The 26,036-nt window shown below is 41.2% G+C and overlaps 1 protein-coding gene across 2 annotated transcripts in view; it reads right to left on the bottom strand.

The window, feature by feature from the left end:
* Positions 1 to 380: 380 nt before the first annotated feature.
* The window catches only part of Rab3c (RAB3C, member RAS oncogene family), a 217,289-nt gene continuing 191,633 nt past the window's right edge, over positions 381 to 26,036 (bottom strand). For both annotated transcript variants that reach the window (XM_016000216.3, XM_006981659.4), the window contains exons 4-5: positions 24,646 to 24,770; positions 381 to 6,686 (exon numbers count right to left, since the gene is read on the bottom strand). In XM_016000216.3, the coding sequence (XP_015855702.1) occupies positions 6,499 to 6,686; positions 24,646 to 24,770 (313 nt within the window). In that variant the 3' untranslated portion in view covers positions 381 to 6,498. The remainder of the gene's footprint in view (positions 6,687 to 24,645; positions 24,771 to 26,036) is intronic.

Here is a 26,036-nt window from a genome sequence, read left to right as displayed (position 1 = left end):
ACCTCACTTCTCGAGTGGGTTTTGAGAGATGAGCACAACTTCCTACCTGGCACAGTGACATTTGGGCCACATATTGCCCACACAACTCAGCATCACTGAATATGATTGGCACTCTTCATATGTCAACCTCTGGTCAGATGTTATAAATAGAACAGAATGGTTACTGTGTACAGGTAGCCATGGTGTCTGGAACCAACTGCACTCCATTGATTTCAGTGACTAAACCATGCCTCCTAAAGGTATAATGGATTGCTACAATCATGAGAGAAAATGAAGACTGATAAAATTAGGCTTTACCTTAATAATTGATATAGAAAATAGGAAATTAAAGTGGTGATCTAGCTTAACCTTCACATACATATTAACTGTGATAATCCTACTAGAGTTTTAATGTGTGTGTGTGTGTGTGTGTGTGTGTGTGTGTGTGTAATAACACTCAAAACGGGTTAAGGAGTTTGATTGATTTCTCTTTCTTTTATATCAGCATTGTGGACAATTGAGAGTTGAAGGTGGATATAACATTATCTACAAACTAAAAAGACACTGATAATGCTAAGAGATCCCAAGGCTGACATTGCTGAGCTTGCAAACAAAGAACAAGATTAAGCAACAATAAAATATATATATACAATACAAGAGTGGAGCATTTCTGCAGACAGAACATGTGATCAACTTTCCTGAGGAGAAAAGGTGATTTCTCGATATGCATATTCTTCTTAGGTATCTAAATTAGCTGCTTAATACACTCTTGTACGAAGATTAGGGAAAATTCTGAGCTATAGAGGTGAATACTTTTATAAAACAAACTCACAGCATTCTTTCTTGGAAATGAAGCCCACAATTCTAAAAGGTAAAACTGACAATGTGTTTTCAGATACTAAATGTTTGGTTTATAAATGGGAAAAAAAAGATACTTTTCAGTAGGCACAGAGGAGATTCCCATGGTGCCAGTAAAATGTTTACTGTGTAAATTGCACCACTGGACAAATACTACTACAAGAAATCATTTGAATAAGCACATGGCTATCAAAGCAACTCACACATTCATCATAATTCACTTTCACACTAGTTTATATACACTGAGTAAGTCATTAAATATTGCACTTATTGGCCCATGAACCCTCAATTCTGAGGTGTTGAAAATAGAAAACAAATCTATTTTTTAGAACATACTTCATGCAACATTTACGACATTTCAGTTCTACAAACACCATTAAGTAGTTGTACATTTGGACAGTTGAATGGCACCACGTCACATCTGACATTAACAATATATTAACAGGAATTACAGGACAGTTCCCATTCATCACACTTTCTAGGGATGATGAAACAAGGTGTGGAAAAATCATCACATCGACACACCAGACAATCCTCAAGCTTCACTTTGACAAGGATTACGGACTCACTAGTAAAATACAGGTCATGCTTACATCCCTGACAGGCCAGATAGACACGCAGCTCATGTGCTATCTGTGTTTATGAGAACAGCATTCATGAACCTAAGCAATCCTTAGCCACAAATGACAGTAATATGGTGATATTTCCACTACATAAAAAAGCCACAGCAACTCTCAGTTGTCCACAATGAAGGAAAAAATGAACACAAGTGAAAGAAATACACAGGTAGTACACAGCCTCATTTCAGCAAGTAATAACTGATGGAAAGTCCACCAACAACAATTGCTGAGGGGAAATTAAAGGTGAGACTTGGTGACATTCTGTAATGATAGTGCTTTTAAAATAGCCTAAATGATTTTTTAAAAATCTGGAAGTATAAAATGACCATGCAAAAATAAAGTCTAACGTGTCCTTAGCTACATGATCTACTCTTAATACTCCACTTCAGGTGCGGTTTTGAGACGATTCATTTCTGTTACCTCCAATGTTTGCAAAATGCACTTTCTCTTCACCCTCTCTGTTTTAGAAGGCGTGGCCACAGACTAAACAAACCCACAGGAAGAATTCGTTTCATTGAACTTTTAAGTAAGATGTGAGTTACAGATAGTGCATAGCAAAATGCCCCCTTTTCCCTGCACGGAGAAAGTGCCGTCAATGGGGATTTTCTCTTCACCACAAAAGATGTCAGTGTTTGCAAGTGTGTGATGAGGGGGTAGTGGTAGGAGTGTGTCCCAGCTGTAAATATGTCAATACCCTGTAGGAAGTTGTTTTATGGGAGTGCCAAGCATTTTTAGAATGGTTTAAAATTACATTTGCTTATGAAATACCACTAACAATAAGTAGGCAAATTTTATATAAATCCTCAATACTTATTTCCCCCCATTAGGGGATACTATATGTCTAGGATCTAGAGCCCTTTAGGTGCAGTATAAAGGCAAAGATTTTTTTCCCCCATCTGTTCATAAACTTTATCCAAATTTATCTTTTACCTAATTTGTCCTAATTAAACTCAAGGGTGTAAAATAGGTTTACATCTTAACTGATTTCTAGAAATAAAAAAAAAATTCACATACAATATAAATAACTCCAAAAAGCTGGTTTGACTATTGAAAGGTTGAGCATACCAAGGAGACTTCTCCATTCCACCGACAGACATCTAAAGTACAGGCAGCATCCACTAACAGGCAGATCTGCGGACACTGGACCATTCAGAGTGAGCAGAAAGGCCTTCTGGGTCTTGTACTCGGGTAGCACCCTGACACACCCCACTCAGAGTGCACACAAAGGAAGTTCCAGGGTCTGTCATGAAGACTAACATTTCGACAAAGACAGTTCCCCAGACAGATGGGCCAGTTTGCAAGCACACCAAAAGGTATCTGATTAAACATTCCAACATTGCAATGAAGAGTAGCAACGAACAGTGACTTTTCAGTCTAGGATAGTTTGGGTCATGTTTCTAAAATCATTCATGTAACCATTTTTTTTTTCATATGCAACTGCTATCTCAGCTTAGTTAAGCTTGATAGAGTTTAGATACATTTTTAATACAGTCCCACACATGCCACACAAATAACTAAAACACCAAAGGACAAACCTAGCCACCCACTGTGACAGATAAAGCATGTCAGTGAACCACTCTGAAGTTAATGCTGTTTAGTGGAAGTTCAGTTAGTACTGGAATGCATTTTGTTTTAAAATTATTGTCACAGACATAATTAAAATTAGAAGCTTAAGTTAGATCCTGAAAAAAAATGATAAACTTGCTGAATAAATGAATCTGGGCATGAGTGAAGTGAAATAAATGCATTTCTAATTGAACACACTGATGTCTTGCATAAGTGTTGCAATTTTGTGGAGTTTATAGTCCACATTTATCAGTACAACTGAAGCATCCTCATAGGTCCTCTAATACAAACTTCAGGACTTATTTGCCTGGTAGCAAGCACTACGAAACTTTTAAGTGGCCCCCAAGAGGACCTTCACAAACCTCTTGTCCCTTGTAGTCATTAGACGCTCATGCTGGCAGTAGATGCTGTTTAAAGGGGGAAACAATAGGGAATTGAGTCATTGTTCTAAAGTACTTCTTCCTTTGAGCCCCGAGAAGTGATGCTTATGGTTTAGCTTGCCTTCTTGAGACTGAGGACACCTTGTGAACCTCCCACATCCGTTCACACTTCAAGGTGGCTGCTTAGGCGAAGGGAAAGGGATGAACCAACACCAGAGCTCTGGGGCGGGGCGTTCCTGAAGCAATTGGGGTTCGGTTCTAAAAGCTATTGAATGCGCAAGGGTGCCCAAGTGACCACAGAGGATGGGGAAGACACGCTTAAAATACTAACTTAATTGCATCAGAGACAACAAGAACTGATGTCTAAGACCTACAAATGAAGACAAGTATGTAGTTTTTAAACATCTTTTTAGATACGACTTCAGCCAGGTCATTGGTCAGAAGGATCTATGCATACTTAGCTTGATGGCAGGAGGTGTAGTGCGTATTCGTACATATGTATGTAGTGGCCAAAGGTTGACAAATCTTAGGATTACAGTGTTAGAATGGATAAGCTATAGAGCTCAAGGCTTATGGATGTTCTATTATCCAGTTTCCATTTGCCAAATTTGATTTTTACAACCAAGATATCTTGATGGTGTGAGGAATGGTGACTTCTCTCCTCCAGGGTCATGGCAAGAACATGGGCAGCCTTCTCTTTTAGTGACAAGTCTCTCTGGAAATTTTTATTGAATTTTTGGGATGAGATACACTGCAGTGTGGGAATTTCATATCTTAAAATCAATTGGGAAGACTATGTTTCCATGGGAGTTTGGGAAATAGGAGTGACATGTTCTGGGGGCAACGACACCAGGATTACTGTTGCCCCTTTGACCACTGACTAGCTCATAATGGTCTAATTTTGGGGTTCCTGGTAAAGTGTATGAGTGGGCACTTGGCTTCAGTCGGTCAGTTTCAACCAGTACTTCAGGGAATTTTCAAGTAAGCTAATGTGACCCTTTCTCTCTTACCTGCTCTCAGTTTATAACACACACACACACACACACACACACACACACACACACACACACACACACACACCATTCTTCTGAAGAAGCCATTTAAAGTACCTGAACAAGCCCTTTTACACTCTTCAAATGCATGAAAACAAGGAGGCCCAGGCTTCCTGGCTTTATTGTTTTGTATTAGACTGTAGAAATGATTTTGATGTGTATAGTATTCAACATGGCCACATTCCAGCCCTGGTCATAGAAATAGGACCATGCCATCTGAATACATAACTACTGCAAAGAAATCCGACTTTATGCCCCATGCTTCTCTCTTCTCCGTCACATTAATTTCTATGATTCTTGAATCTAGGTGTCATTAAAATTTAATAAGACATTGGTGTCCTCTTCTCTTTGGTGAGCCAAGGCTTGCTCCTCTGGGTGTCCACATGGAAACTTACCACTAATTTCTAAGTTTGAAACTAAGCAGATGAAAAGAAAATGTGCACATACTATCTTATCAACAGCTGTGCCAGCAAGCTTGAGTTAAATACTTTCACAACATATTTCTCTGTTTTGAAGGAGGGGTTGGATCTTTTACACAACCACTCAAAAGGAAAAAGTTCACCTAACGAAACTGTCCTGTCCTTCAGGCTGGGTTACCTGATATCTTCAGAAGATCCTAGCCACAAATACTTCTGGAAGGTAGAGACTCTCCCTGCACTCGGCCCAGAGGGTAAGATTTGTTGTTGGTGTATCATTTCTGTATGGTCTTCAGGAAACCTAGAAGAAAACACTGGATGTTCCAAGTGTCTCTTCTCTCTCTCCAACTGCCATGGCGCTTCAATTTTCTGTACCCTTTCAGCTCTGGAATCTTCTGTGTACCTTGAACATATTTATATGATGAGAGCATGCTTTAGAATTCTAAATCCTCTGAAAAACATGGCAATAAAAATGATCTTTTCCTCAGTGTGGGATTCGTGGGAAGGTTACCCAGTTGCCTTCTGAATAGGTGGGAAAGCTTAGCTGACATTGGAATAGAGAGCAGTGGTTGGGAAGCTGGCCTACCTTCTCTGAGAAGGGACCCTGATGGAGCATCAAGCCAGTCTCTCTTCCAGAATTGGTGCTGGCTCCAGAGAGCCATGGTGGTGTTTTGTGGAGTGGGACAGGTCTCTTTAAGGAATGGAGGCCACTCAGGAATTGTGTGGCTCCTCATGGCACTCCTGTTACTGCACTTGTTGCACAACTGACATTAGGTAGAAGCCTCCTCATGGGTCATTGCTCTCACATAGACAGACAAGGGCAGAATCAGTAGGAAGCTAAGTCCTGCAGTAGGGTACACAGACCTCGGCTGTTCTTTATGTGGATCCAGTTACATTAATATTACTGACTTGCAAGGGCCTTAGAAACATTTCAATTTCATTTTCTTTTCTATTTTTTTTTTCATGGTAAGAGTTTAAAAGATTGTAGCTCAGGCTTACTTTAATTCATCCTCCTGCCTCAGCCTCCCAGTACCACTGCACCCATCCTCTTCATTTTTTTTAAAGAGTTAATACACACTTCAATTATTATTAATAAAAGTGCAATGTATATACATTTCCTAATAGTAAACTGCTCAAACCTCTGATAGGGTCTCCACTCAAGAGCAAAAGTCCCACTTCCTTTTCAGCCAAACTAAGTTCCTGTCATCTTGCCCTGCTCACAGCATACACATACAGGAGGTCCCTAGTCATCACCCATACAAGTGAGAAGCATGATTTGAATCCATGACACAAAAGTTATGTGCAGTGAAATTATAGTCGGAGGTTTCAGCAATAGCTTAATTGACCAAAAAAAAAAATTGCAAAAAAAATTCTAAAAGACAAATAAATAACAAGTTACATGCAAGTACCAGGTGTTTATAGATGAAAGTTCCTTACAAATGTAAGCTCGAATTTGCCACGTATTAACACAGGAAATTGCTCAAGGTTTGAATGCATATATGGGCCACTGACATCAAAGACTTCCTTCAAAGAATTCTTAGGCAGTATAAGTGAAGGCTAATCGACCATTTATAAATGCTATTTCTTGGCCACTGGGGAGCCACGTGGAGCTCCTGTGTGGGAGACATTAGCAGCCACAGTTGGGCTGAGGTGGGGGAGGTGTTTCCTTGAGTCTGGTGCTCTGCTTGGCAGCGGTGATGGCTGGGTCGGTCTCCAAGCTCTCTGACATTTTGTCACAGATGACGTCCACGAGGCGCTCAAAGGCTTGCTTCACATTGATGTTGTCCTTGGCGCTGGTTTCAAAAAACTCAAACCCTGGAGGAAACACAGAAACAGTTCCGTCATTTCTCGTTTCTGAAGTTCAACGGACTCAGTGAGGGTTGTGGATGTTGATGAGGTGAAGGTGGTTTTTGAATGTTAATGAGGTGATGATGGGAGATGCTGTGGTTTAGATTGAGATGGCAGCTGGACATGAAGAGCTCCTCACTGACCATGAACAGGGAGTTATAAAGTGGGATTGGTGATGTTCATCCCACTTGTGGCTACTGGTTCATTTATGCTATCAGCAAGGGCAAAGAGATTTTCTGAAAGTAACTCAAGAGTATCTTTAAGAAGAGTATCATTGGGGCTGGAGAGATGGCTCAGTGGTTAAGAGCACTGACTGCTCTTCCAGAGGTCCAGAGTTAAATCCCCAGCAAACACATGGTAGCTCACAACCATCTGTAATGAGATCTGGTGCCCTCTTCTGGCCTGCAGGGATGCGTGCAGGCAGAACACTGCATACATAATAAATAGAGCATAGCCCTGGGCATTTCTGACAAGATGAATCAATCCCTAGATGGCATTATCATGAGACAGTGGTTGGGGGTGTATACTTGGGTACTATATTTTCCCGAGTCACCCTGGCCACCACAATGTGAATATTGTTCTGCTCGGCCACGAGACTGCCTCTTCTGGATAAATGGAGCCATACAGCTCCCCCTTCTCTTAGGTTGTTTTGTCTGGCCATCATATAGCACTTACGGTCTTTTCTAAAACTGACATTGACTTTCATTCTTTTCTCATTTCTGCATTCTGTCAGTCATTAGATTTCTTTCTTTCTTTCTTTCTTTCTTTCTTTCTTTCTTTCTTTCTTTCTTTCTTTCTTTCTTTCTTTCTTTCTTCTTTTTCTCTTTTAGTGGAAGGTTTAGAAAAGACACTGTGCAAATTCTACCTAGAGAGGGACCATGAGGTTCCCATACAATCGTGTTCTAACTTTTTTCCTGTCTGTCCAGTGGCTGCCCAGGTCTAAGACTAGGCTTCATGTCCTGTGTTTAACAGGACACGAGGTGGCGCTAAAGAGTCACAGAAATTATCCCAGGCCTGTTTGAACCTTTTCAACTAGGTGTTAATCCAACAGCCCTGCAGGTCTTCCTATAATGCTGCAAGGATGATCGGGTGGGGGCTGACTTCTCCCTACCCCGTCTGTCTATAGCAGTAAAGTTTTGAATCAATGAGAAAGGAAACAGTAAATTTCAAATGAGCAGCAAAGCTACAAGAGGATAGGAAGTGAGGGGCCAATTCCCACTTCCGGGATGTGCCTGGCTGGAAGCAGCCTCAGCAGGCCGCTGTGTACACAATGTTATCATTCCATTGTTTGCATTCACATTCCACTGGCTGGGCTTGCCAGTCAGTTGCCATGGCAACTTCCCCACTTGGCCTGCCAGAGATTGGTCTGGTCTGCTGGGGGGGGTGGGGGAGGAGGATGTTGATTTAGGATGTGTTGGGCAGAACACAGAAAGCCTTTTCTAATCCATTCTCAATTTTACACCCTATAAATCCTTCTGGTTACATCTGGTCCTATCTCAGAGGAGACACAAAGATTCAGAATGATTAAATCCAGTGATTTTTTTTTTTTTTTTAATGCCTGGCTCCTGGAACCACAATAAAAGGAATAGCCAAATACTTCACATCTATGTCCAAATCCCCTTAATAACTAAAAAATATACTTATTTTCTTAAAGAAAGAGAATTGAAAGAGAAAATGATTTTCATGAGTTACAATTTCTAATTTTTAGACACTGCCATTTGATCAGATGATTAAACCCAAGTTGCCTCTTAGCTGCTGCCCTGATATGATCCGAATGAGTTATTGCGAGACTTGGGAGGTTAATCGTCAGTAGAGCAACGTTCTAGAAAACAGCCCAAGGTATTTCAGTCCATCTTCGGCATCCATTTCTTTGTTATTGCTTTATTGTCTGCACAGTGATCACGTCATTCTCTTACAGCGGACACTTCTTTATCAACAGACAAGGCCAGGTGGCGTGCGCAATGCTGAATTTTCTAATGTCAGCACAGTCCTTGGGTCCAGACCAAGGCAGGGCAGGCACCCTCTGGACGATGTCAGATGTCATTGCTTAATTATCAGAGCTCTTTTGCTGGCTGTTGTGTGGTGTCATCGTCCCAGGATCAATGGAGACGGACATCTGCTGTGGGATGGTCTGTATGTCAAATCTGTTGTTCTGATTGATCAATAAATAAAACACTGATTGGCCAGTGGCCAGGCAGGAGGAAGTATAGGTGGGACAAGGAGGAGAAGAATTCTGGGAAGTGGAAGGCTGAGTCAGAGACACTGCCAGCCGCCACCATGACCAGCAGCATGTGAAGATGCCGGTAAGCCACCAGCCACGTGGCAAGGTATAGATTTACAGAAATGGTTTAATTTAAGCTATAAGAACAGTTAGCAAGAAGCCTGCCACGGCCATACAGTTTGTAAGCAATATAAGTCTCTGTGTTTACTTGGTTGGGTCTGAGCGGCTGTGGGACTGGCAGGTGATAGAGATTTGTCCTAACTGTGGGCAAGGCAGAAAAACTCTAGCTACAGATATCATTTCAGAAGATCCCAATAACACAGTGGAGATGTAAGATCTTTGGCTGACACTTTGGAGGAAAAAGAATTCTGAATTTGGGACAAAGCCAGGACAAGTGACAGTTTCAGTTCCCCCATCATTTCAGCCAGTGCTTCTGTGACATGCCAGTGTGATTGGGAAAGTGCCCAACTTGAAGTACTGAGCCATTGCAGAAAGATGTGGATTCACACCCCCCTTGGTCAAATGGAAGTGCTTTGTCTGGACATTAAGTCACTTGATGCTGCTGCTGTGTATGATGGGGACAGTAACATGATCTCCGATCACAAAATCAAAAATGCCCCGAACTCCTCCACATTATGGTGGGATCCTAGGAATAGGAGGTTCCACAGTGGAGAGTGTCTAGGAGACCTGTGCACTATGACAACATTCATCTCTCCAGCATGGCAAGAAGGCCATAATAGGATGAAAGTGTGGAGACTACCAGTCCAAGTACCTCAGCAGCCCGCTGTTAAGATGCTAGTTTTTTTAAAAATCCTCGTTGTTTTAGCTTTTCATTTATTGTATGTGGTCATGGATGTATGTGAGTGTGCATGTATGTAGCACATCTGTGGAGGACAGCAAGCAAGAATCTCATCTCTCCTACCACGTGGGTCTGGGGGTGGAACTCAGGGCATCAGGTTTGGCATAGAGTTCCTTCACGAACAGAGCCACCTGGCTGGTCTGACATTCCAGAGCTTGTGCTATGAGCAAATGGTGGTTTCAGTGCCCACGTTCATGACTTAGGATATTTGCTTGGCCTGTCTTATGACATTCTGATGACTCTCCAATGGGAAAATGTGGGTGAAGGTGTCAAAGAAGCCAGAACATGTGAGGACAGCATCGTTGGTGACAACAAACTGACATTTATCTAGTGGCTAGCCTATCACGGAGAATGCTGAAAGCCCTTGGAATATTTTTAACTCATTTTGTCCATGAGCAGGCACCATTCATTCTTCTGGTTTTCTGATGAAGGAAATGAAAGGCCAACATAGGCGAGTGTTTTGTTTAAACATTCCCTTGGTTGGCTGATATACGGTAGAGGGAGTACCAATTGGTCACCTACAGACTTCCCTGCCTTTCCATGGGTCTGGACAAGGGGACTACTATTTTGTTGTAGTTAAATGATCACTTCTAGGGTCATTAGTAATTCACAATCACTTTCATTAATTTAAATGATTTGAAGGTGAGTAAATGGACCTAAGAGTGCCACTGACCCAAACAGCACCTGCTTCTAACAATTTAAAGTACCCGATGGGATTGCAGAAGCCACATCTCCTTATGGCCTAGACATGTACAGCTACCAAAGCTTCTGAAAATTAAACTGCTTTTCAGTGACCAACAGTGTACATCTACCATAAAGCCTGGTGTTTAAACAGTAGGAGCTCAGGATCAAAATCACAGCTTTTAGTATTGTGTTATTCAGTTGTTTAGATCCAGGGGAAATGGGGATTTATCACAAAGCCCAGACTTCTGTGTCTGTTTGAATCACAAAGGTGAGATCTCTCTGTGAGAAGCCATTTATGTCCCATACCTGTGTCTAAGCGTGTTCAAAATTACGCCCCAACACAACATCACAAGCTCAAATGCTGGAGCCTTTATTCTTGTAGGAGCTCCATGGACTCTCTGGTTTTACCTCCCAGTATCTTGTTATTTTTACCTCAGGTACCTCAACATAATAGCTTGTCCTCGGAAGCCTTTCCCCACTGAGATCAGCAGAAGCCACACACCAGTCAAGGAAGCCATCCTAAGGGTCTCAGAAAACCCTGAAGATTGTTTCCAATTCACTGCCGAGGAAAGTGCATTTAAGTTGAGCAAGGTGCCACAGGAAGTCTGGCAGATCCCCTGACAAGGTTACCCTGTTAGCTCCTCGCCCTGGACACCTGCCCCCTCATGCCCCATGCTCTACAGTTAGTAACCTTAATGCCAAGTGTCTTCATCAGCTGAGCAGTGGACAGTCTCAGTGAACCAGGGGGGTAGAGGTGGGGGGCTGGCCACGCTTTCCTATTCCTCCTGTATACAGTGTTCTGCCTGCATGTATGCCTGCAGGCCAGAACAGGGCACCAGATCCCATTATAGATGGTTGTGAGCCACCATGTGGTTGCTGGGAATTGAACTCAGGACCTTTGGAAGAGCAGCCAGTGCTCTTAACCACTGAGCCATCTCTCCAGCCCCTATTCCTCCTGTAGAAGAACATTTCCAACCACTCTCTGGCGGAGGCAGCTTTGCTCCAAACACAGAAGAGCGCATGTGCCAGCCAGCGCATCCCTGCCTTGGAGTTCTGGGCCTGACCTAGAAAGAACAACTCCTGACCTTTCTAAAACCCACGATGGGCATACCCAGACAACTAATTAAGTTCAACCCATTTGTTGTGGCCTCTGTACAGTGGAAGGAGCAGCTGGCTATCTGGAAGGACACCGTTGGTGAGCAGGGGCATCACAAACTCGGGGCCTTGTGGCTAGTGACACAGGCCTGGCTTGCTGCCATGGTTCTCTGTCCTGTTTCTTGAAGGTCCTTGGAGCAAAGTTCAGAGAAGCCTTGGACTTTTTCAGACTCCTACATACAGGGAAGCAAGCAAGGCCATGAGGCTAAAAGCATGCTGCTCATGGAGGTGGCTGCCACTCTGCCATGAGAAGCACTGAAATGTCACAGCGCCCTTCCATGGTTGTCCTGTGTCAGCAGTAAGAATCACAGTTCCAATATTGAGTGTTGAACCTTTTTCTTTTTCAGATCTGTTGTCCAGTGAATTTACTCAATTTTGTAGATGATGCTAAATTTCGCGTTAATAGTTACATCATATAGTAAAACGCTATCTTCACTACAGCATTTTTTTTTAATCTTTTTATTCACCCCAGAAAAGAATTCCTGACCACTATTTGGGCTCTCTGACCTTTCAGGTTTGAAAGAAAAATCACGGTAGTGCCCCCTTCCCCTGTGACTTCTAAAACTGTACTGCAACGAATCATTTCTAACAGGCAATAGTTTACATTCTTGATGCTTTTCCCATCCTATCTTCCATTTCTTCATTGAGTTGGCTGCAGGATCTCATCTTCACTTTCCTTGCGGAACCAGATGAACCGGAGCTGCAGGCAAAGGCCACTGTGCTGCCAGGCAGGTGACAGTTGGGCCAGAAGTCAGGGCTTCAAAGCAGCAGGACCAACTGTCATATTAGCTGGTCCCATGTTGGGACCCAGCCAGGAGACAGACTTTAGGAGGGGGTGGGAATGAGGGTTTGACCCACTTCCCTGAAGAATGGCCAGAGAAAGCAGCCGGAAGCTGGAACAGGAGCTCGGCCCAAGGCTAATGTTGATAAAAATAGACAACAGCAAAATGGACAGGTCTTTTCATGCTCCAAGTTCTGGTTGCCAGGCAGGCTTAATGGTGGGATTCAGAACATACACAAGGCTCATCATACAGTGCTGATGAATGCTGGCCTACATAGACAAGGTCTCCTTCCTGCCCTTAACCTTCCATACTCTACTTTAGCCTCCTTCAGAGTCAGGAATACTCGGGCTCCATCACGGATAAGAAAGGGGTTGCCTGAGTTTGCTGGAGCTGAGTCTGCACAGACTGTAGGAATTCCTCATTCTCCATTGAGTAAAACCCACGTTCCATAGGTAGGCATTCACTCTGCACCTTCTCAGACTCCCCTTAGCTCTCAGGCTTGCACCTACCTATCCAGTCCTCTACCTCTACCAAGCGTGTCCCTTCTACGTCTGGTAAATGACTCAAAGGCTACCCCATTGTGGCTTTTCCTGTATGAGTCTCCCTGAATCCTCCCTGAACCCTACCCTGCATTTTCTTTCCCCAACCAAACTAGAGTTTGCTGAGTGTTGCATCTGCTCCTAAGACTGTTGAGCTTTTAATCAGGATCTTCCTGGTATATAGTCAAGTTTGGGGACAATCATTAAACCCTGGCATCCTTAACCCAATGAGCCAGCGTCTGACATACTTGACAGAGCTTTTCTCTGGCTGACCACTGTCCTGCCCTTCCTGTTGTCCCTGACATGAAACCTGTGTTTTATTTTTTTGTTGTCTTTGCATCCTTCTGTGGGTTCCTTGGTACCTATGTCTGTATCTTCGGTGGGAAAGTGGAAGTTAAACAGAGAAGGGCATCTTTGTTCAAGAGAAAGTCAAAAGCATTCCACTATTTTTGTAAAAAAAAAATGTTTTTTTCTATGGATCCGACAGCCAATCCTGTTGAAATCTCAAACTTGGTTGCTTGACTTATTTAATCATTTATGTCACTTGCTCATCCCCTGTAGTCTTTTCAGTTTGAAGTCTTCCAGAAAGTGCTAGGTTCCCTTGGATAACAGCTCTAAGGTCTTACCTGGTGAGGCAACTCATCCTGAATATTTCCAGCTCCCTGGTAATTCTTTTCTAGTATATAGTTGGGATTTAATTAATGTTTTATACCAGTTGCAAAAGTTATATAGTGCAAAATTCAGCATCCTAGTCATTTTGAAGGGTATAATTCACAGCTTTAGGATAAAATGTTGTACTACCACTAAAATCCAATTCTAGAACGTCTTTATGACACTCAGAAGGAATTCTGCATCCAATGAGCCTGTCACTCTCCATTCCCTGTCAGTCCCCTCTACTAGGTACATTTTGCTCTCCAGTTAAAATGTTTACCCCATATGGGGTTCCCCCTATTCCTGGAAACATTTAATACAGTATCTAGTAGAAGCAGGTGTCCAGCAGATGTTAGCTAATTACAGGATTGATTGCTATTAATTGGTTGAGAGAAGCTGGTAGATTGGAAATGGAAGGGAAGAGATTACTTATTCCTTTGTTCTTTGTTATAAAGTAACTAAACATGTAATTTGTGAGCTATATTATATCTAGATGAAGTTTACCAAGCATGGAATTCCATATTATATCATTTAAGGTTTGCTCCGTGGAGAATTTATCTCAAAACAATTAAAGCATTCCTATTTACCCATGAGAAGAGGTGTTTCTGCAAAATAGAAGTGCAGAATTGTTCCACTCCCACTAATAACTTTTGCTTTTCTTCAAATTATGAAAACTCTTAAAGTCTAAGAAAGTCAAGTTTCTCTCAGATTAGCTTTCAGAGAGATAAGGGTCATTCACGACGCAAGAGCTACTGTTTGTATGCAAATAAGTGCACACATTTTCCAAATAGAATTTGTTCCCTTAAACCCATCAAACATTTTCTTTGTAACTCCTTAACATTTCATTAGGCTTTTAATGATAAAGGAGACAATTTCCACCCTAGCCTCTTAATGAACTGTCAACATGAACATTAATAACTGTTTTTTGTATAGGATTTTTCAATTTGCAATAGCATTTATATGCATTATCAATTAGCAGGTTACATTTTTTTTTTGTAAGAGAAGCCCATGAAACAGAGCAGTGAATGTAATACATTTTCAAGCAGCAGAGAACAAACTAACGAGGTTTCATTGTGACATCCGCAGATGGGGATCTTTATGGATCATTGTACTATGCCTTTTACATTGATTTCCCTGCTTTGGGTTCAGACTGTATGAAGTAGCACCTTTAGAATATTCATTTCACAGTTGAGAAATGAAGCTATATCACACCTATGGAAAACCATAGCAAGAATTAGAGTCTGGCTCCATTGTCCATGCTTTTTCCTCCAGAACATTCTTAATGTCTGCCTTACGTCTTCTGTCAGTGCTTAAATATTACAGAATAGCCTCTGTTGGCTTCATAACAACAGTCATGGGGGGACTCTAAGCTATGCCTTAATGCTCAGCAATTATTATTGGTATATATTTATTTTACAGAGCGATGGCTTTCATAAAGACTTTGTCATGCAACTATATCTGGCACTTTAACCAAATTTACCCAGATAGCAATTTCTAAAAGTCAGAAAAAATTTTCCTAAAATTCTAATCTAGCTCCATCCACAGGCAGCTCTGCCTGTCCAGAGTAAACACAAAAAAGCTATGCAAAACTTCACTTAAATGAATTTCCTTTCTATTGTAAAAATATTCTGAAAATTATAATTAATTCGTCTCTTCTCTTGATAGTTTGTATTTAGAAAAAAAAATTCTCCAAAAGCAAACGATTTGCTCTTTGGACTTTGGAAGAGGAGAAGATGATAAAGTTTCTCAGTTTTTAGAATTCTTCCTTTTAGCTGTCATTTCCTTGTCAAATAAAGCCAATCTGGGTGACTGGAAAGTAATTAAAGGCAAAAGAGGAAGCCAGGAGAGGGGGTAGTGTCTAGACAGAGTGGGGAAGTCTACCTGAATGGCTTTCATAGATGAAATACTGTGGTTTGTATGTGTGTAGGGAAGAAGCATGCACCAGAATCTAATGAGTATAATGCTGGGATTTGGATCTGAGAGACTAGAGAAAGTCCCCTGCTGAGAACAAAGTTAGTAAGTGCCACAAAGTACACACAGTTAACAATCTACAGAAGCAACTCACCCAACACAACCTTCACAAATGGCTTCTGGGGAGACTGGGACCCTTTCAAAAATCCATAAAGGAACAAGGTTGTCTCTTAAATGTCCAACATGGAGGGCATGAGCTCTCTTTTACCTGTGATCTAATAAGTCACAAGTTTCCAAGGTGAGGCCATCTTTGAATAATGGAGGGGATAAGCAGGAGGGGCAGGGTAAGGGGCAAAGGCAAGAGAGCAATCACTCTGCAATCTAGAGGGCTGGAGACAGGGTCTATATGAAACCACATGGATGTAGCTTTGCCTGCACACTCAATGGCACTCCCTTAATGGCATAAGCCTGCCACGAGAATGAGAAATAAGTGAGAAAACATCACTGGGATGTTTGGCTGACAATTTGTTAAATGGTGCTATTTTTAAATTCCAGGAAAGTATTCAGTAAATTACATGAGATAGCCAACATTAATATAAATTAGGGTTTATGTTGGATATAGGCTGACTTAATTGTATTGAGCATGCTGAAGGAAGGCTCTACTAATCTATGATGTTTGGTAGGCTACGTGTATTAAAATCATCTCTAGCCTCTGATGTTTTCAAATTACTGGTAAGTTTATGGGGACATAATACCATGGTTAAGTCAAACACATCTGTATTCACAAGTGTGTAGCATTTACATTTCTTGGGGGCAAATAATAATAGACATTTTTTAATTAGAAATCAGTCCCCTGTGAGTTAGGTTAGTGGGATTTATTCTCTACTGCTCTCAGTTATGATAATTTTACTTTGAGAGAAAGAAAAATCACATGACTAGTGTGCAAGGCTAATAAACAGATCTGGACCTCTGCCAGCTGCATCAGACCATCCTGGATTTGAGCCCTTTCAAGTTTCCACACTGAACACATCAAACTCATCTAGATGAGTTTGGTTTGTTGGCTTGTTTCTTTTTCTTTTTCTTTTTTGCAGTGCTGGTAATCAAAATGAAGCAGTTTACATTTCTCATATTCAGCTTTAAAATTTTAGTAACATGGTTCTTAACAGTTACCACTTATGTGTTGTATGAAAAAGAAGCATGAGTCCAGCAGTTTATACAGGTCTTTATTACCTGAAACTGGATTTATTTTAAATAGTGCACAAAGATGGATATGCATGTAGGATTGAGAAGAGCACAGTAGTCAGATCACCCTGTGATAAAGGGTCAACGTGGGTTTTGAGTCAGATTCAAGGAAGAAAACAAAGAGGATGCACACATAGGGTGAGAGACCGGAAGCTCTTCAGTGAAAACACAGTTTTGCACACTGTGGCTCTTGGAAGGAACGGGGATTTCCTAGGAATCAAATGTTGGTAGGGATTAGAAGTAGTAAGAAAGAGCCTCGAAAAAACTACATGGGTTAGTTTTGTTGGCTAAAGAAAGTGATTGTTAAAAAAAGGATTTGCAAAGGTCTTGGAAACTCATTCAGTGGGGAGTGTAAGAGTTTGAGCACTGACTTAAATTGCAAATTGGGTATATCACTTAAAGGTGTGGCAAGGTGTGGTGTCCTGGGCCAGGCCAGGCTTCTTATCATTCCAAGTGAATGGCTTTTGAGCTTGAAAGGAGAGCTGTGTGTATTTACTGGTACATGAGCGTCAGATGGAACCATCCTGAGCAATCTGGGATGCATAGGATCTATGACCTCTCTATTCATAAAGAGTATTTTCTGAGGAATGAATTTTGGCTACTAATATCTTTATTGGAACAGGGATCCACAGAGTCATGAAACAAGAACTATTATTATGACATGGCAAACTCACGGACCAGGAGAAAGTGGACAGAAGCCCCTTCCTTTTCTAATAGGTGGATGTAACCATATCTAAGTATGCCAAACACATTATAGAATATCCTTGACCTATTTTCTCCCTCCTGGGAAAACTTAGCCAGAAAGAATGTGAGCCAGGGGAAATAATGGTAGGGTGTCTGCACTTCTCCACAGACAGCTGTGTACAGCCAGGTACTTAGAACATTTAAATGGCATTGCTGGGACTCCCTGCCAATTGCAGAAGTTGGCAGTCCTCTTCCTTTCATAAACACTACAATTAAGGTTTAAATAAATCTTTAAAAACTGCTGAGGAGCAGTCAGCACAAATGTGGAGCAGGTGGTTTGAGTTTTAAAAATAGGCATTGAGGCAATACTGTATCCCATTAGAGTTGCTGACTCTTCAGCCTGCTTTTATTGTGGAATTGTTTTGCAAGGGCAAAGAGAAAATATTAAAAAAAAAAAAAAAGAAGGGGAGGGGGAAATCATCCTTCATTAAACTGGAGTGCCTAGAGGCAATGTTATTTATGGTCTCAGCTTGAAAAATGACCAAGATGGGAGTGTGTCTGTCACTGGCTGCTTATGGTTCTCCAGTTTTGGTGCTGTGGTTACCAAATGGCCCTTGGCAAGCAGAACTCACACTGTAATGAGAAACTGATGACTATGAAATGAGATTAGGTGTGTGTGTGTGTGTGTGTGTGTGTGTGTGTGTGTGTGTGTGTGCCACCAAACCACTGAAACAGTAGTTAACAATGTGAGCACAGAGAGTCACAGTGACTGGTTCTTAATATTTGACTTACTTTTTCATGGAACTTCTCTGTATCGTACAAAAATACATTTAATGAAGGCAACTTTTAAGAAGGTTATTTAATTTCATAGCAAAGAATGGGATTGGCTACTTGCATGATGCCGTACACAAAGCCACCATTCCCTCCAAAGAGCCTCCAAGTTCCCATTGTCCTGCAACTGTCTGTGAATCAAAGCTATAGAAGCCTTTAGACTGTGATCTTGGAGGGGGGTGGTCTTCAGGGCTGAGTATGCTTCTTTACCTTTAGTGATGTGTTTGTGTGGCCAAGTTGACAAGGAATGGACTCTTACCGTATTTGTCACCTTGACATGTGCGTAGGTGTCCTAATCTCATTTGACCAATTTGTTCCATCAGATTGGCCTCTGAGCATGTCTGTGGGGGCATTTTCTTGATTGCTAACTGACCTGGGAAGACCCAGCCAACTGTGGGTAGGTTGGCCTGGCTTGTATAAAAGAGGTATCTGGGCAAGCCTGAGGAAGCAAGCCAGGAAGTTAGCCAACCTGGCCTCTGCTTCAGTTCCTGACTTAGGTTCCTGCCTTCTCTTCCCTGGATGACTGACTAATTGCTAAGCCAAATAAGCCTGTCTTCAGGCTGCTTTTGGTTATGGTGTTTATCACAGCAATAGAAAGCTAACTAGAACATGCCCCCATTTTCAGAGACTCTGTTTTTTCTGGTGTGTGTGTGTGTGTGTGTGTGTGTGTGTGTGTGTGTGTGTGTAAGAATCTCGGTCTGATTTTTTTAATGTCCCCTGAGTAATGCTGTTGCATATCCAGGACTGATATTCTGGCTGCATGCCTGTAATATGCGGTATTCCTGTTGGACTCATGCTCCCTGTCCATCACCTTCAGTCCAATCTACTTTTGAACCAATGGCTTCAGGATAGTCACTATTATACAATCTAGCTTTAAAATGATTCAGTGCTGTTCTAATATGTGAAGATTAGTTTTATAAGCTATTCAACACAGTATTATAACAACCTATTTAATATCTGAAAACTTGATGTTGAGATATGGGTAAATATGTATAATACTTTCTTCCTATGCTCTGCCTGATATTAAATACCCCAATTTTAAGAATAATACTTTTGTACTTAGTCTGTGAAATCCAGTTTTGCCATTCTATTCTTTAAATCTGGCACTGGTTCCTAAGATTATATACAGCTAATCACAGTCTCTTCACTCTGGTAGACGGCCTCTCAGGGATAGGTCATTTTTCTATGGGTTTAGACCTCTCTAGTACATGGGTTCTCCTTCATAAAGGTAACATCACCTCTTTGTTCATCCATGAAAATCCTGGTTTTTTTTCTTCAAGCCTGCTGCAAACACTATCAATGTTGGCCTTTCTCCATGCCTCTGAATGGAGATGTTTTTAATATCCTGGCCTCCTCTAAAACTAGGTCTTCAATTATGTTGGAAAACTATAAGCTGGCTTGTAAAAGTCACTGCCTTTGTGTCTGTAGACTAGAATCTCCTAACACCTGTGCCTAGCCGAGGATGAGTGCTCAACAACATTGAATGGAAGGACAGGTTGAATGGATGAACTAATGAAAATCATGCTATATCACATTCCAACATTTTATTGTGAAGCATCTGTTTCCTGTGTCCGCCAAGAAGCAGTCTCATGATGTGACTCTATGGCAGTTCAGGAAGAATCCTTGGCTTGCTGGTGGACTTCTCTGCATCCTTACTGGACCAATGAACAACATCTTGGTCCACAATCTCTTTTTTGGATCTCCCCCAGTCTCCTTGAAAATGTCTGTACCAATTTGATGGATACATTTTGAAGGATAAGATTTGACCATGAGTGAGACTTTACTTAGGAAAATTCATTCTTAGAAACAACTGAATCATTCCTGGCTTCTTTCATGGGATCATGGGATCACTGGACAATCACAGTACTCAAAAGAAGAGCTTAAGTAGGCTTACTAGCCACATATCCTGAATTTCTTCTTGGACTTTAAGATAAAATTAAATGTAGTGAAAACCTATTCTATAACTCAAAGTTATGATGCCTGGAATAGAGCGTAGCCCTTGGGGACAGATGGCGATGATCATTTTCCCTGGTGGGAGTTGTTTAGGGCCAGCCCAAGGATCCCAAAAGCTCAGAGCTCCCACAAGCAGATAACGGCACACACAGTTCTTTCTATTCTTTCTCCTACCCTGGCTAACAATGAGAACCAAGAATTTCAAGAGCAAATTTTGAGAATGCCAAAGTCAAAATCAGAACCTTGGTTGGGGTCACTCAGGCTCATCTCAACCAGAATCAGGGTTACTGAAGTCTAGAGGTAGACTTTCCCATCTGGATGTTAATGATGCCTCATATCCTTCAGGACACTTTTCTTCAAGGACGCTTGAGCCCCACAGTCAATGTGGCCAACTCTTGCCTTTGATGGAAGAGAAATAGTCCACAGAGGCAAGTCCTATCAGCTAGTTCTGGGATTTTTTTTCTCCATTGATTTATCTATATCTTTTAGAAAACAACGACTAGCTCACCTCACACATCCAGAGATGTTGTTATGTGAAAGAGTACTTCATTCCATGACTTTACCTTTTCCTATTTTAAAAAGATGATTACCTTAAAAGAATTGTTTACTTAAACCAAGAATTATCAAATATATGTGGCTTAGAATTCACAGACATAGATGTCTTTCTGTCAGTCTTTGTATCCCTTCCTGAAGAAGCTGTTCAAAAACTGCATGGCAGGCCCCTTCTTTCATGATAAACTTATATCTCATATCACTGTTCTTCTTTTTGCTTTATGTATTCTTAATATTGGAAAGCATTTCTGATGTAGGAAGCACACTTGAAGCTCCATAAAAAATAGACATTTCATTCCTAACCTCAATATAGACATTTTTAAAAGTGGTGATCAAATTAAACAATTAGGACAAAAAAAATCATTAAATGGCAAAAGAAAGGGAAGAAAATAGTTTAGTGAGGAAAGATGGTAAAATGTGTGTATATATTGTGGTTGTCTGAAAGCTTTGTAGGGTGCCTGTGTGGGACAAGAGGCAGAACACAAAAAAGAAGCTGAAACTGAATGGTTCGGCCTCACAGACCATAAACATTGCTTGAATGAAAAGTCACTGGGAATATTATCCATTATTTACTTTATTAGAAGTATTAATATAAGTTAAAATATATCAAAACCAGATCTTTACAAACTAGTAATAAAAAATAACCAGTTTCCAGAAAGCAATATTAATTTCTCAAAATTGTTTCTTTGACTTGTGTTGGGGACCTTAGACTTTTCTTCCCTTCAGAGATAATAAAAACAGTTTTTCTATTATTTGATTAGTATTGAGCTTCTCTCTCTGATTCCGAAGCAACATAGACTCTTTTCCACCTGGCCATGTTTTTTGTTGTTATCCCTGCCCCCCCAGGTAAATTAATTTTATTTAAAAAAAATTGTTATCTTTGGCTTTATCTTCTGTTTCCTCTCATTGAACATTGAATGTTTTTTTTTCTATTTAAAACTGAAGTTATAAGATGGAATCTGTTTATAACTGACAACATTAAACTACATAAATTAAAAACGTAAAGTCTTTTATATGTTGTTACAGGCTGTGCTGTAATAGACTAAATGCTTAAAAATGCATGGGAGAAGTCGGGCAGTGGTGGTGCACACCTTTAATCCCAGCACGAGGGAGGCAGAGGCAAGCGGATCTCTGTGAGTTCGAGGCCAGCCTGGGCTACCAAGTAAGTTCCAGGAAAGGTGCAAAGCTACACAGAGAAACCCTGTCTCGAAAAACCAAAACAAAAAAAAAAATGCATGGGAGAATGTCAGCCTCAGGATCATGGTCTGCTTGGGCAATGATTTACCCTCTTCAAACATGACTACCATCGAAGTTAGTGTGATAAAAAGATAGTATTAAATGAAAGTCACAAAAATTTATGTTTATAATGTAACTTTCTAGGTTTTAACTTTGAAAATGTGTGTTGTGGGGCGGGGGGTGCTGGGCAGCTAGTTGGTGTTGGTGTTGATAAATTCCTTTGAAACCCCAGTTGATTCAACTGGAAATAGGTAGCCTAATCTTAATCATGGGATCACTGCTGGGATGTGATTTGTCTGTTGTTAGTTCGAGTTAAAACCTCACAGTGAGAGTTCAAGGCCAGCCTGGACTACCAAGTGAGTTCCAGGAAAAAGCGCAAAGCTACACAGAGAAACACTGTCTCGAAAAACCAAAACCAAAACAAAACAAAACAAAACAAAAAAACAAACAAAAAAAAAAAACAACCTCACAGTGAACAAGAACTTCCTCGGAAGTGTGTAGGGAGTGGTGTGGTAGCCCAGGGATGCAAGAAGCAGATGGAGGAGGAGATGCCTGCCCAGGAGCAGGAACCCAGTGCCGGACAGGGTGAAGGGATGTGGAGGACCAGAATTAATGATGAGGGACTACTTACATCTCAGGGCCAAATGGAAGAAAACATCCAGGAGAGGCATGGCAGAGAAATGCTCACTGTCTATGTTGTCACTCACAGGATCTATAATGGTTGTTTTTAGGAGGTAAGGTCATCTTACCACATTGCATGCCAAGTACCCAGAATATTGTGAACACTTAATAAACAGGTTTGGTGACTTAAAAAAAATCATATTTATAAGAGCACCCCTCTCTCCCAAGAACTACAAAGACCTCAATATAGTACCGTTTTTTGTCCAGTCTCCTCATTTGGATGAACAAAGGATATACAGAAGTAAATGTCAATATTGGAAAGCTAACCATAAACAGATAAATAAAGCAGTTGTTTTGAACCACCTGCCAATATGTGGTAACAACCTTTAAAAAAGCAATGCCTAATCTCTGAGAAATGGAATTTTATTGTTAATGTTTTTAAGTAAAACCTCTCAAGAGCTTGTAATTTAGATTGAAAGTTATTAGTTTTTAGGATTGTCTCTCCTGATCCTTTGTAGAGGGTGTGTAGTCAAGAGGAGAATGAACCACATTGGAGATAAATGACTCTCTAAGAAGGTACATTTGCTGGTTGCTATGACAACTGCTGAGTTTTATTGACTAAAGAGCCAAAAAAAAGAAAAAAATCAATTAGAGACTATTGGAAGAATTTGCACAGGAGCATAAAATCCATCTGTCTCATGATTTGAGAAGCTTTCCCACATCTGTGCAGTGAATGGAGAGGGTACATGAGGGTACTGTGTGTGTGTGTGTGTGTGTGTGTGTGTGTGTGTGTGTGTGCACGTGCACAAGTGTGCACACTACCGAAAGTATCTCCAGAAGTACTTCTGTCATTCTAACATCTCTTCCATACTTGATCTTCTCAACAGCCAAGCTGTTTACTAGATTGTTAAACATAAAGCTATCTATCACCTGGCTCTTTTGACAATGACATTGAATTGTTCTTGATGTTGTTACTCTATTTTTTCTGGAGCCAAACAGTTTTTAACTTTATAAAGACAGCCTGCTTCTGTGGAGCACTTCCTTCTCCCAGGTGGGTGTCTAGCTAGATGGCAAATACAGGGCAAGCAAAAGAAGCCCAAGGAATCCACATAGGAATGTCCTCCCACGTTCCCCTTCTCTCCTACATAGAGGACCTGCTCATGTCCACTTTTATCTTCCTGAGGTACTAGGAAAAGTCACCAAGTTTCTAAGACTCTCAAACACTGGTAGCATGTGGCGAGGTCCTATGACAGAATATAAAGGCTAATGAGCATTTATAGTAAGGTTAAATATCAGTCTAGTGACGTTTTCATAGCTGGTTGCAGGGAAGTCTCATGGACAGATTCCTGTGATCATCCAGTAACAGCTTTCAGTGTAATGAGCTCATTGATCTCACAAGGAAATAATAGAGTTTGGGGAATGGACTCTGCTCAGCTATTGAGATTTCCCCGTGGTAGACTGACCCACGGGGATTGGCTGTGCTTTGACAGTTCATGCTTCCAATAATAGAGCAAAGCTCCAATCATTCATTACGTGGTTGGGTTTTTCAAATTTTAGGTTGCAATTCATTATTGGGATCAATTTCAAGTTGAGGCCATCGTTACAGAAGAGGAAAAGGGGTGAGATGCAGAGGAGAGTGAGAGTGTCCTTTGGAGTCAAGGTGCTTCGTGACCCTCTTGTTCCTCTCCTCTCTACGTATGTGTACATTAGGTTGCAGGCCTGGGATTGTTCCTTAAATTAATTCATTTGCTCATGTCAGGTAACTTTCCTGCTCTAAGTTCTTGCTATCACATTCATTTCTAATTGTGCCTGAATTCAACCGAAATTACAGAAAATGAGAGGAAATGTGCTCATAACACAGGGCTTGCTGTCTTTCAAGGTCTGTTGACAAACTTTACACACACACACACACACACACACACACACACACACACACACACACACCTATGACCCATTTCAGTGTGGCAATGACCAAGCTTTCTTTCTTTTCAATTTTATGTCTTACCAAGCTGTTCTCCTAAGTGCTGGCCTCTCTCGGTTGAGATGATCCGTTCGTCTTCCATGTCACATTTGTTGCCAACCAGGATAACCTGGGCATTATCCCAAGAGTAGGTTTTGATCTGAGTTGACCTAAAAGAAAAATAACAAGCACAAGAATGATCAGGGGGAAATGGAAAAACATAAATTGAGGAAGAAGTCCTTAGAGAGAGCATGATCATGGTAAAAATGAAGCCCGGATGCTTGACATTTAGAATTAATTATTTCAGTACAGTTGCATTGGATTCTTACAAGGAACTGATAGAATCAAAAATCAAAGCTGGGTGTGGAGCTCAGTGGCAGAAGATATGAGACTATATAGTATGTCTCAGGCTTTGTGTTTGACCCCAACACAGGAGGAAGACGGTCAAGGCAACAGGTGTTGTACCAAGGACTATTTTGTATCAGATGAGATCAGCACTGCCACACCCTCTTCTCACAGATCAACATTGGCTTGTGTAATAGTGGTAAGGCTAAGCTGACAAAAGATCTTCCTACTTCTAGCAGTAGAAGTCCTGTGTCTCCAGAACCATCTCAGTTCCAGGTACATTGAGATGGTTGGTTCCTCTGTCTGTAGACAGCTGCCCTGCTGACAGATCCATACACAAGGGAAAACAAAAAACATCACTTCCCTTGATCACACACACACACACACACAAGGAGCAAAGGCAACTGGGGTTTTGGAAATCAGAGGAAATGATGATTTGAAAACAAGAATCATAATACTATTGTACTCACACCTTACAGCTAAAAGAAACAAGTCACGTTATTATAAAACAACAGTAGAGTGGGGCTGACACTTTCACTTGCTATGAATAGACTTCTAGAATTCAGATGAGGCCCATAGTGTATACAGATCATGGTACACACAACAGTTGGTTTTGAAACTTAGATAACAACTGTGGTAGCTGTCATTTGCAGTGTGGTAAAGCTAAGTGCTTTGCCTACACACCTTATTCATTGAGTTCATAGGCTGCTTAAGGAGAAGCTGCTGTGTTAGTTCACAGTGGAGAACAACGAGTGCAGAGATGTTAAATAACTTCTTAGATCACACAGCTAGTTAAACAGGAGAGCTAGGAAGTCTCCCCAAGCGGCATGTGTTGCAGTCTTGGGCCCCTAACATGTCTTCATTTCCTGCTACTCATTAAAAGTTTGAGAAGTAAAGTTCCAGTGTGCTGTCATCCAGAGCAGAACCCTGGAGAGAGGAAGCATGGTCTTTCATTTTCTTCCTTTCTACTATGTAAGAATAGCAGGATAGGATCTGTGGGGATATCTATTGCCAGCAGGTGGCCAGGGGAGGGCCACTAAAATACCGAAAAGCTAACACATGATTAAACTCCAAAAGGATCGATTTGAGGA

The sequence above is a fragment of the Peromyscus maniculatus genome, chromosome 15 (assembly GCF_049852395.1).
Source record: "Peromyscus maniculatus bairdii isolate BWxNUB_F1_BW_parent chromosome 15, HU_Pman_BW_mat_3.1, whole genome shotgun sequence".
Classification (NCBI taxonomy): domain Eukaryota; kingdom Metazoa; phylum Chordata; class Mammalia; order Rodentia; family Cricetidae; genus Peromyscus; species Peromyscus maniculatus.
The sequence above is the reverse complement of the archived record's forward strand: the minus strand, read 5'-3'. Positions and strand labels throughout refer to the sequence as shown.